General features: G+C 46.6%; 1 protein-coding gene across 1 annotated transcript; it reads right to left on the reverse strand.

The window, feature by feature from the left end:
- Positions 1 to 416: 416 nt before the first annotated feature.
- LOC149343877 (programmed cell death protein 6-like) lies at positions 417 to 5616 on the reverse strand. The gene is made up of 2 exons (XM_089542515.1): positions 5348 to 5616; positions 417 to 693 (listed from the first exon to the last, which is right to left on the reverse strand). The coding sequence occupies exons 1-2, from the start codon at positions 5614 to 5616 to the stop codon at positions 417 to 419; spliced, it is 546 nt and encodes a 181-aa protein (XP_089398641.1).
- Between the last annotated feature and the right edge of the window lie 7391 nt (positions 5617 to 13007).

The raw sequence follows: 13007 nt of genomic DNA on the forward strand, positions 1-13007 counted from the left end.
TGCAATCCCCATCTACAACTATGACATTTTTACGCGCGTGCAATTCGTATGGATTTAAGTGTCCTCCCGTATCGCGTATTAATGCCGAAAGGCATACTAAACAAATATACAAAATAGCGCCATGGCACACACGGACAATCAAGAACACAGACATTGTGTATGTCATGTGCTACCAATATTCCCAAACCTACACCTTATTGCCGGAAGGCTCGTTCGCATTCGTGCATCGGTGAAATAATGTCGTTACGGCGCAGTACGTAAGCCCGAGAAAATTATATACAATTACAATGTTGGAATGTTCAAGTTGCGGAAACAAACCAGGGCGATTTTCTGCCTCACTGCCGTCTGTAACGGGGCAAGTGGGCACTAGTGGGAAAGTTTTAATTCGCCCGTCGCCTTGAATGCTGCCAATGAGATCACTTCCACATGCCAAAAGTGTTGCAAAGAAAATCGTCGTAGGTAAGCTTGGCACTGCCGGTCTTCTCCGGATTGATCTTTTTGTACTCCTCATCGGCAATGTGCAAGATGACGCACATGCGTATGTAGTCCTCCAGCATAATCTTGTTGTCACCGAGCTGGTCGAAGCGGCGGATCATCATGTGGCACACGCCCAGCGAGAGCTGGTGTCCCATGTTGGCGAAGACCGTCTGCAGATCCGTCTTGTCCAGTCGTCCACAGTTTGCGCGATCGACCCTGCGAAGTTTCACAAAGCTGTAACTCTACCACCCAAAAGCTCATTCGCTGGTTTTTTGCGACATCGTCGGCAATGTGTGCCACTCTTCGCTCGCTTGTAACGAGACGTAGTAAAACCAACAATGCATAGCAGGAAGCAATGATTTCATTGTTGTCCATGTCCGTTCGCCCAGGTTTAGCGTTCTACCATTCGCAGGGAAAGAGAATAGCGTTCCATTTATTGAGCCGGAGTCTACAATACACCCCTGAATTTGTATTGAAGTGGATGACGTCTAGCCGAGCGAACTCCTTTCGTGCCGAGATAACGTACAACTAAAAGCTACAATGCCATTAAGTTGCATCGGAGATTTAGCTTTTCCTTGCGGTAGAGTAAACTGTAGGGTCAGATTGTGCCTTGCACTTTATAGCATTTTGCTGTGTTTATTAAGAGTGAGTCGAATAGTACACATGTTCAATTAAGAACGCACCCTTTGATCAAGTCACTACTTTCCTCTTGCTGTTCTATTGTTGTTTAATTTCATTCGATAGGAGGCGTGCTAGGTTTTCAATCTCTTTTTAACATTTCTGGCTATCATTTGAAGCGATACATGAAGGAGGAGCTTCGACAGCGGAACATTTATCGGCCTCCTGTCAAGGGAGCTTAACACATGCTCATGTTCGATTGGCAGATTGAAAAGTTGTTACGAAATCATGGTTTAGTCTTACAAACAGTTCGTCTTTGCCTGTCCTCAGATATAGGGAACAAAACAAAGCTTTTTCAGCGCAAAAGCGAGTAAAGCGGTTTCGATATTGATATCAGTGCCCAAGCAGCTCAGCTGGCAGCACTATGTGCTTCCCTGGTGACTCCAAAAATACACTATATAGTAAACCGTGTTGAACCTTCTCTTTTCTCATATTTTACACGTGGGAGTTTACAAGCAATATAAAATATGCTCAGTGAACCCTTTACGACAGAGATAGGCGCAGGCACATGAGCTTTGTGAGATAAAACGAAAATATTAGCTGACGGGTGATATCCGAAATCCGTGTAGTTTTTAAAGTCAATTATTTCAACTGCGTAGGTGTTCACTGTCGTTTTTTCCCCATCGCCGTCATTCAGCTGCCATTCATGAAACTTTAATTGGAATAGTGCCACGTGTAAAAGCGCATTTGAAAACATTGTGTGCCTGAAAACGTTTGCTAGTGCAGGTGGCTGCCTTCTTTTTATGAGCATTCGCAATGGCTTTTGTTACAAAACTCATGGGAGATGCCGCAATAAGGTCGGACTCTGCCGTAATATTTGTGCCAACACCAAGCCGTGGATTCGAAGTATCATGTTCTAAAGGATGCTTTTTACACTCAGTTGATCTGTTGAAATTCGAGAAGGCATGTTTACGTACCTTGTTATTAGCCAGTTTATATTCATAATTTTTCATTTTCTTTTTCAGTATTCTGCCTAAAACTGAAGATGGCGAGAAAATGTCACAGTCGCACTGTACTGCTTGACCAGCCTCGTTGTCCGCTAGTATTGAGATGAAACGTTAAAATATACAAGCAAGCTCTAGCATTAAGACACATACAAACAGTAATAGTAAGCTGTCAACATACTAGTTAGTGCGTACTAATTTCATTGTAAGAATATAATAATAAAAACCAAGAAGAACCGGAACAATCTGAGCACTCCAGCTGAAACATCAATTATTGCCCCCTTTTTTTTCCTCTTAAGCGTTTCCAGTCTCTCTAACGGTACCCTACTTGGAGGAAATCGCATTTTCGGGTCTGGGAAGTAGTTCCAGCCCTAGGCACCATTATAAGCTGGTGCAGTTTTAATTTGCTGCAACGTGCACCAGAATATAGTGTTCACATAGTAGGCACTACGCATTAAACGAATATCGAAATATTTAATTTGCTAAACACAACAAATAATTGAACACTAAATTATCCCCATGTGCGCTTTAAGCATAACTTATGACTCAGAAAGATGCAGAGATGAGCTATCGGTGCGGGCGAGGAGCACTGAAGAATAAGTTAAGAATTAATAGGCGATGCTGTACAGAGCGCTACGAAGCAAGGGAGAATCTCAATTCAAGACACGTATTAGTAATAACCTGTCTGATCAGGCTCACAGCAGCGTGGTCGTGATTCACCCCACTCATAGAGATAGAGAGAGAGACAGAGAGAGAGAGACTCTTTAATGAAGAGCAGAGAATTCAGCCGGCGTTAAATAATCGCTGGCATGCTACTCTGCGTAGGGAGGGAATTTGGGAGATAAGAAGGAGAGCAGTGTGGAAGAGGTAAAAAAAAACGATATAATGCGGCCGTGAAATGGGTACTAAGGATGCAATGGCGAGTATTGATGTAACCTATGGATTGATGGAGTGCATAGTCCGACAAATGGGCTGACGAAGTTCACTGCATGAAGAATGCATGAAGGTAACGTGCAAGTGAATCAAGCCGATACAAACGCATCGACCTAAGCAATAAACCATCTTAAGGCTTTTGTTCCGCCCAGAACCGTTGCCGCCGCATTCATGATTTGTCACAATTTCCGTGACTTTCCGCTGCTTGGGTCGACGCCATTGATGTTCGGGGAGGAAAGACAGGGAACAACCGTGTCATAAGAACTCTTGCCTACGACTCTTGAGCTCGAACGAAGGAGTCATACTGAAACGGTCTCATTAAGTCTCATTACGCTGCTTCGCATCCAACCCGCAATGCACTGCGACATGAAATACGGCGCATCTTTTAATAAGTGGTACAGTCCAGTCGCCGAATTAGCGCCAACACTACCATGCCATTTTCATATAAAGATAAAATGGCTTCTAGCCGTGAGCTTTGTTAACATGTGAGCGGTATATAAGCAGGATAGGCGAGTTTCACTGTACCATGCGTACGCTTTGTACGGCTGTGGACGGAAGGTTTCTGGCATCGCAGTTCATAATTTCCAACAATTTCGACAATTTTCAACGCTCCTCCCAAATTAATCATATCTGTCATTATTTTAACCCAGTGGTGACTATTTATGGGAGACAAAGTATAGGAATATTCAGGACGCAGACAACGGAGATAGTACAAGGCAACCGGCCTGATGAGAAGCCCGAGACTCCTTAGTGTGAAGATGATGTTTCCACCATTCGTGCTCCTATCTGCTGCCGGCGTCAGTTGGTGCGATTACTCCTTCCTTTTAACACGTCGATAATGGCCATGTCTGCCACTGAAGCAGAGCGGTGCTGGTTCGTGGCGACTTACGCAATGGCCGTCATTGAGGGAAGTCGCAGTCATAATTTATGGCAAGTGCAGATCTCCGTTTTCGTTAGGGCACGGTTTGTTAGGGGGGGGGGGGAGGGGGAACTTTTGTCCAGTTGCCAGAGTGACAACCACTAATCGCTACTTAGCGCAAAGAATAAAGCAAAAGCAGGTACTTTTTAAGTGCGTCTTTTGAAATGCAGCGACAGGCACCACGAGCTCAAACATCACCTCGGATGTCGGACAGACCAGCAATGTTCTAGATCGATCGCTACCTAATTCCTCCCCATTTCCTGACGAGAATAAGTCAAAGTTGCGAAGCTTTATGTCATGCGTTTATCACTTCCCTGCGTGTTCGCTATTCTACCATATCTATATAGTTTTCCTCTTGGCCGGCGATGTCGTCTATTCTCTAATTGAACTCATACAATTCATGCGCTATACTTTGCTCTCGATCTTGTTTCGGCCAATTTTGTTTCGGTAATTATCCATATTACAAAACTATTTAAGCTCTATGTGGTTTCTGTAGCTTACAAAAAACAAAAGTTTAAAAATCATTATTACTCCATAGGTTTTTGTTTAATTTTACTACAAAATACGATAGAAATAGCGCACCAGAAATGCACTCGCCGCGGTGGCTCAGTGGTTACGGTGCTCGGCTTCCGCCCCGGAAGACGCGGGTTCGATCCCGGCTGCGGCGGCCGAATTTCGATGAAGGGGAAATTCTAGAGGCCCGTGTGCTGTGCGATGTCAGTGCACGTTGAAGAACTCCAGGTGGTCGAAATTTCCGGAGCCCTTCACTATGGCGTCCCTCATAGCCTGAGTTGCTTCGGGACGTTAAACCCCAATAAACCAAACTAGCCTAAACCAAGCACCAGAAATATCTGGCTCTATAGAAAGGAAATTCCAGTCAACAAATAGAGACGCCTCATGTTTTTTTAACCTGGGAGGAACGCAATAGTTAATGTTTTACCATTCGCACCAACTCTAAAAAAATACCTACATATATCAATCTTAAGCTGAATCGGAAACAATTGCTCTACAAACGAAACCGTATGGATTGATTTCCATGAGTCAACACATTAAAAATGATAGCAGTAATTAGCATCTTGAAACTTCGAAAAAACCACCTAGGCGCTAATAACTTCACAAGGACCAAAAGAGACGACGAGACAACGGACAGGCGCCTCTCCGTTGTCTCCTCGTCTCTTTTTGTCCTTGTGAAATTATTTGCGCCTAGTTGTTTTTTCCAAGTTTCAAGATGCAAAACCAACTAGCCCGTCAACATGCCTTACTGAAGTAATTAGCAATTGCTCGGTCTTATTCGATTTAATTGACCTATAGAAACTAGCTGTTCACAATTACAGGGCCCAATCTGTAAAGACAAGACCTCGCTGATGGCATCGCTCTTACGAGCGTGGAAGCTCACTTCTTGAAGCTGTTGTACCATTCGGTAATCTGCGCCCAGAGTGTGCTGAACTGTTCAAAGTCGATTTTGCCGGTGAACTCCCGGTCGAATATCTTGACCATAAGCAGGACGAGGTCTTCGCCAAAGGGCTTCCACGTGCCGTTGGCAAGCGCACGCTGCAGCTCGGACCCGTTGATCAACCCGGTGCGATCGCGGTCCATGGACTCGAACACAGAGGTCAGGAACGCCTTGTCCCTGACAGGCGCCAGGGGAGTGGCCTTGGCTGCCATGGCCAGGCCGTCACCCCGGCCTCCTGGCCCTGCGGCGCTGAAAGGCACGGACGCAAATGAATACCTATGTTTTGATTGTTACATATAACACAGCCGGCTCCTTTTCTGAATGGTACGACAAAACAGCACCGACGGACGGGACGGAAGAAGAGACAGACACATGCGCTTCTTCCGTCCCGTCCGCCAGCGCTGTTTTGTCGTACCATTCAAGATGAACCAACCAGCCGGACTCAGCCCTCTCCTTGTCTGACTTTACAGAAAAAAAAGAACTCACAGTACAGTTACCGCTGTGCATGCCGGCACTTTGTTCGGAATTGTGTGCGCACCACAATGGCACGACCACTGCAGTGACGCCATGCATAAAGTGTCTGCATGCTGGCCCTATCAGCATGTGCAATGTAACGCAGACAAGGCAGACCGCCGGGAAACGATGTCCCCTTAAGAGATGTCTCTGTGCAAACTTGGCTGCATCAACTTCTATGATATGCGATGAACAGCCTTTGTCAAAAGTTTAAGCCCGCCTGGCTTGCTTCTAAGGCAGCCTGTAGCGCCTGCGGAACTCTTCAACCTTGGAAGGATTGAGCATAGAGTTCCTTGTAACCTTCGAAAATTGAGAAACCTCACGGCGTCACATCGCATGGCTGACAACGGAGCCCCTTAGGCTCTCTGACTTTTAAAAAGGGTGTACACGGCTGCCGATCACGTTTAAAATATTTCTCAAGAATGTGCAATCGGCTCTGCATGCGAAAATTCCATGTTTGACTTCCCTTCTGCTGAGGTTTTGTTCACCCACTAGAACCTGCGAATGGACTTCACTCTGATTGTTTTAAAAAAGAGAAAAGAATTTCTGCACTCATGTTCAAGCTCTTATCTCATCCGGCTTTTACAGAGTTAAAATTGCCAGCTTATTTTGCTAGAGTAATTTAGAGCTTCTGATATTCGCAGACATCTACGTTGGATTGAAGTACTAAATACAGCTTTTTACTAGTAAAGAAATAAGAAATGATGACGAAAAATTGCATATTCAGTTTCTTTGCACTACCATGGTAGCGTCGGCAGAATTCAATATCTTGGAATTTTTTTTTCATATAAACTTAACCTCCGATTCTGTCGTTACGTTTTCTTCATAAGATTTATAACGCACCTTAGTTTTTACGCCATTATATCAACATTCTGCACATACAAGCAGCTCTTGAAAAACTACAATCTCTTCCCTTTGAATGTGCATGTCTGCCAACTGTGAAACCAGGACGTGAAGCTTAGTGCTTGGTGGTCACAAAAATGCAATAAAAGAAAGTGACCAACGCCATGTGTAACAGCACAAATCAGGCATAATGTGTGATATAAATGCGCACTCTACAATATAACACGATGGCGCGAAACCACAGTGTGCTTAGATGTTGATTGCTAAATAAAATTCCACGGACATTCATGCATCTACGTAACAGGACATGCGGTGTAAACAGCACAGTTTTCGTTTGTGAAGATTCATCATGTATGCACCGGGGCAAACGAAACCACAAGGTTAGGCATTTAGCAGTGAACGCCACAGCTCCAAACATACAGGATCCGTTTAACACACCGATCTTTGCTGTCTAGTAAGATAGTGACGCGGTTAAGCTTCTTTTTTCCGTCTATGAGGACAAAACAGATCAAGAACGAACATATCACATGGTTTTAAAGGAAGCGGCATCTAGTTCACCTATTCCCTTCAGGTACTTCTTGTTCGCTCGCACCGACCCGCAGCACTTGTAACCACATACGATACTAGCGTGACAGCGTGTAGCAGGCACTCACCGGTTCAGATCTTCCAGGCGTCCATGACCCCGCGGCCTCCTGGCAGCGAGCTGCGCGGTTTGGCGGGCGCTTCTTTCTTTACTTTTTCTTCAATTTTAGCGCAAAGCGATGACAATGGGCTGCCCAAAAGCAATCTTAATCCATTTTTCATTCGAATGATTATCATGTGGCATAAAAGGGGTTCTGGATAAGCTAAAGTAGGTCATGAAACTGTTGTTTTCCAGAAACATGAGTAGGCACCTGCGCTTAGCTTTGTCTGTTAGCCGCAAGGAGGCGTTTCTCTCTTGCAGCCGTAAGTCTAACTCTCAGTATCTTCCGCTTCTTCAGTCCTGCGTCCCTCAGCAGGTACACAAAAGATGGCGAAGATCAACGTCAGCGGCCCACGTGGAACACTTGCGATATGTGTGGGGCACTGCATCGTCCCGACAGCCTCATCGGCACGCCACCGATGGGGTAAGGGCCACCCCAGCCCTCATCCAAGGGACACCTCCTCCAGGGGGTAACTACACGGGAGAAATAGGGAACACGTACCTCCCCGGCTAGAGACCAACCAGAAGAGAAGACTGGAGTGGAGATCAAAGGGGAGGCTAGTGCAGAAGGTACTCTTATTTGTCGATGGGTGTGTGAGAACGTTCGCTTTTCTCTAGATGTAGGCGTTTTATTATTTTCATTTTGAGAGCATGAATCTCTTAAATTAAGCTTAGTGACTTCGACACTTTTTACACTTTTTAACAACAGCGAAGTAGTCCGTGTAGATATGAGCTTCTCTTATAGCCACTTTGTTATTTACGCACTCCGTCGCATCCAGGATACCGTATGGCTCCATCACAAGCGGTTCCGTATGGTAACAGACGTATTTCCGATGTGTGATTACTTCAGAATGTGTAGAGCTAGTGTCCGCCGTTCTTCGGCCCTTTTCTATGACCAATTTGTCTGTATAAGTTTTATATGTTCCTGTTCTTATATCAACCAATAATTGAGTGGTTGGCTTTGCTTGAAGATGGAAACTCCCTTGTTCCAAATGAAGTTTTCATCATCATCATCAGCCTGGTCGCCTTGTTTGGTGTTATTGTAATGTATGCCAAGGAGGAGGTCAATCATTTTAGATGTCTGTGCAGTCACCTCTGTGTATGCACTTTCAATGGGTATAATGTACTTTGTCTTGAGATGTCTTACTGCTTCTGGCTGTTCATATGTGCAGTATGCTCCACAGTGCATATTCCTGGGGAATCGGAACGGACGTATTTAAGGCCCATGCCTCTGGACTCATACAGAGAACACTAGCTGCACGAAACCTAAACTTGTGTCACCACGAAACTTTAATTCTATAAGAAATGCGCAACATCGGCGCCAGTAGGCGTAACGACGATAATAATGCGGATTGTAATACAAATCTTTGCACTAAAACTTTGGTGTGAATCAACTACTCTTGAACCTTGGTTAGAGAGTGAAAGCTATGGCGCATCGGGCAACTGTACGCGGATTGGCGTCTGTAACGTTGAGTGCGACCCGGGCACTTGATAGGCAGCGCGCCTACCCAGCCACTCTGCAGGTGGCAGTTATGGTTGATCGCGAGAGTTTGCTCACCCAATGAACGCTGCGGCCTATTGCTGCGGTACCGCGTCCCGGTCACAGCATTGTCAGCGCTAACACACGCAGCCCACGCCACTCTCATCACTCCACGTACCTGAATGCGCGATTCAGGCGTCCACTGACCCAGGAAACCAGTTCCTTTCCTTAAAATAACCGTAGTCTAAAACGTTGACAACGCCAACACCAATGAGTACAATGAACGCAGACGGCGTATTTGCTTCAGTGCCGCGTTTCTGCCACAACGTGGTCGGTGCCAATGCATGCAGCGGACATCTGTGACTAGTGTCACGTAGCTTAAAGCACGACTCAGGTGTCCACTTTATCAGGGGGCCAGTTATACCCCTTTCCTTTCCTTTCCTTTGAGAGCTCCCGGTCTTCATCGGTTTCGTCGCTTAAAGCGCGACTAAGGGGTCCACTGTGCCAAAGGGCCAGTTATGCACCTTTCCTTAGCTTTATCTGAAGGTCAAATGAAGGTCACAGTCCTCCGGTCCGCGTCCTTGGCTTTACAAGGCTAGTGAAGCTTTCGCTTCAATATAACTCCTATCGCAACAGCGTAGCATGCCATGGCTGAAAGCAGCGCATTGAAATGTCACCTTGGCAAAAGCCTGCCGGCCGGCCTCTCTTCTTGGCCTATTCCACCCTCACTGCCTGAATGAATATGGTCGCCCCTGACGACAGATGACAAAAAAGAAACACTATATAGTCGAGTTCTAAAAAGCCGCAGTCTAGTCGCTGCTACGCCTACACTAGCTTACTGCAGCAAAGCATGCGTAGTGCGCCTGATTTTGGTGGCATGCGTAGACCCCGAGAATTTAAGCAAACAAACCTTTGTGCATAAATTAAACGTAAATTGGTTTTTGAGGGAAGTAAATAGCGCAATATTTGCCTCACATACCTCAGTGTACACCTGAACCACGCCGTAAATGAAGGGTGCAGTCGCTTCGTTGCGTTTGTGTTTGATGTCATCGCTCAAGACAGCGACAACTGGTCAACGTCAGCTTCAAGCGTAACCTTGTCAACAGGTAAGTCTCCTTCGCCATAGGTTGACGAAGGGCTTCGTGAAGTTTTTACCGCACGCGATGCTGGAGACGCCACGTACGGGATGCATCCACCGTCTCCTTTCTCGCCAACTGCTTGCGGTGGCGACCCTGCGGTCGCTTCACTGTAGTTGTGTGTTGCTAGCGTTCATCGTTTCCCTGCGCTTTCTCCCATGAAGGCGTTGTTGAATAATCCAGGAGCCGTGTTCAGTATGGATCCGTTATGCACTCCCCATTTCAGGCCCGTTTGATATTCTGGTTTGGTCACTGCTGTTCGGTGACGTAGTCCCGGCTTTCAAGAGAGCATGGGAACCAAACACGCCAGAAGTCAATTCAGAAAGCCGATGCGTGCTTCGATTGGCTAAGGCTATTGTCGACGAGTGTGCATATGATGCCCTAGTTTGTGATTTCTGTAATTGGCAAATTTCTGATGCATGATGCTGTCGTCACCCTGAAGTCACGCGAAATGAAATGGTTAATGGAACCGTATAGAATACGGCTTTAGGAGCCCTCGATCTCATCTCGCCATCGAAGCAGTTGTCGTACCGACGCCAGGGGTAAGCGACGTTCGTCGCTTCGGGATGTCGCGCTTTTAAAAGGGAAAGCTTTACTACTTGCACTTTCAGCCTTTGCCGTCGCAAGCCGCGGCGGTGCCACCACCGGCGCCTAACTCCTGCGCTCTCCGCTAGGAGCGCAACAGGTGCTTTGTGACGTCACGCCGAAGAGAAGGGCGACCGACTCGCGCCGACACAAGCCGCGGCGGTGCCACCATCAGCGCCTAACTCCTGCGCTCTCCGCTACGAGCGCGATTGTGGTGTTACGCTGAATAGATTAGGCTCGACTAAGGTCGCTAGAAAGCAGTAGCTGTGCCAACCACCAGCGGCTTAACATTGATTCGCGATCTCGCACCGTCCGTGTGCGACGGCGGTGCACATGAACGGCGGCCTGACTGGACTGGATTGGATTGGATTAGAATAGATTAGATTACATTAGATTACATTGGATTGTATTGGATTGCATTGGATTGGATTGTATAACAGATGCACCGCCACAAGTCTAACAACAAGCACCACCACCAGCTACACTACCAGCTCAACCGTGGCGTAGGTATGGATATTGCTTTCGCAATTCCCGGGCTTAACCAAGCTAAGCCACAGAGAATTTCTTTCTTACCTCCTTTTCTTTCATATATCTTCTATTCTCACCTGCCAGTGATACTGGCCTTCTTGGCGCCAGTCATGAGACCCGTCCACTTTGCTTTGCTTTCATCGTTCTGAAATGTACTAACACTTAAGTGCTACGCTTAAGATACGGGGCGCCTACGCTTACGAACGTACGCCGGAGCCAGTCTGCGCATGAGCGAGGCCAGACGCTAGAGCAGGCGTGAACGCGGCGCAGATATCTCCGGCGCCTGCGCTCGGGCGCTTGAGCGCACGCCGGAAGCGGGGTAAGTTTTTGAACAATCGAATAACTGCGGGCCTCTCAGTCATCATTTTCTTCATTGCCTGATGCTCTTTCAGGCTCCCACAACTTTTCTTCACGGCTTAAGTGCCGCTGCCTGGATCTTTACTTCGCGGCTTGGAAACCTTTCAGCTTACCAACCTCTTTTCTTCACACCTTGAAGTTCTTTCAGTCAGCTCGAGAGGGAGAGAGAGCTAGCACTAGCATGGAGATGCGCTCCTCTTTTTGACGCCCGTCGCGGCGTGGGGCGAGGTGCGCAGGCGCTCCGCCCGTACGCCTAGGAAACGTTTATCAACTTTCCGCTCTACCTTTCTGTTTCGCGTACTGAGTATTTAGCATTGCACGTTTGTGTCGATATTTACACCTCGAATTGGCGCCCCTCAGCACAGCACATCATCGCGGAAGAGTATCAACGTTCACTGTCCGACGATTCCAGGGATGAAACGCACCAGCCAAGACAGCGTGACTGTGCCATGCCCGGCGCCTACTCGCTCAAGTTCTGGCCTACTGATTCACATATTTGACTGGCTTTAGTAAACAGAAATTCGCTAGAACTTCATTCACATTTTATAATAGTTCGACCTTGCACTTTCTGTGCAGCGTTCACATCTTGAGAACTTTGACCTCGCTACACAGCCTGTGCAGCCGCAGCGCCTATGTAGGAGAAGGCAGATGCAGCGAGTTCTTTTCTTGTGGCATACCCTCTTTATTGTTACTCGCCCTACAAGCAAGACCTTAATGAGGCATGACCGCCATGTGGCACGCACAACAAAATTGATTTTCCATTTCAGAGGTTTATCTCTGGTGAGTGAAATTTTACAAATTTGTGGATCAGGAAGGCCCTTCTGTTTTTTCTACCTCTCACAGATTCGAAGACTTATTGGAAAATGAATTCTTAAGTACATCGAAGTTATGAACAAGCTGAATAAAATGTTCCCAACATGGATATAGGATGTCCATTCCTGCGTCAGCACAGTGCCCATTCAGCCTTGGGCTCAGTGATTGTGTTGTCGCTGCGATGTACTGTTTCTGACAAAAGATGCATTATAGCATCTAAGTAACATAAGACAACACACCGTGCAAGTATAACCTCACCACTAAGTGAAAACTGGACTCAACTCCTACGTGTATGATGACATCGTTGGCTGCGCTTCTAACTGTAGCGGGCCTTTGTAACCGCTTGGAGGTCTTACCGGGTGAGGAGCACACGTGTGTTTTCGGCGCAGATTGATTATTCTGCTTTTTATGAAGACTGTTTTCCTGTTCAGTTCATTCTCTCCCCTCTTGTGCAATTTTTTTTTATACTGTCACCTAATGGTTTCTCTCTGCTGTGGTTGTCCCTTATTTGACATTTCTCAGGCCAACCGTGCTTCCTTTTTACCATGCCACGTTTTAACAAGTATCGCTGAGCAAGTTCGCTACACAAACTGCGCGAAATGCAGCCGCACAGGGAATAAGATAGAGCGATGAAATACTCAACACACAGATCGACGCTGATGTGCG

This window comes from Amblyomma mixtum, chromosome 5 (genome assembly GCF_055824585.1).
Source record: "Amblyomma mixtum isolate Tamu chromosome 5, ASM5582458v1, whole genome shotgun sequence".
NCBI lineage: Eukaryota > Metazoa > Arthropoda > Arachnida > Ixodida > Ixodidae > Amblyomma > Amblyomma mixtum.

Bases quoted from the DNA above. Each gene is read 5' to 3' on its own strand.
- LOC149343877 (XM_089542515.1), bottom strand. From the start codon at position 5,616: ATGGCAGCCAAGGCCACTCCCCTGGCGCCTGTCAGGGACAAGGCGTTC. The intron at 694-5,347 runs GTGAGCTTCCAC...GAAACTTCGCAG, and splicing joins TGGTACAACAGCTTCAAGAA to GGTCGATCGCGCAAACTGTG.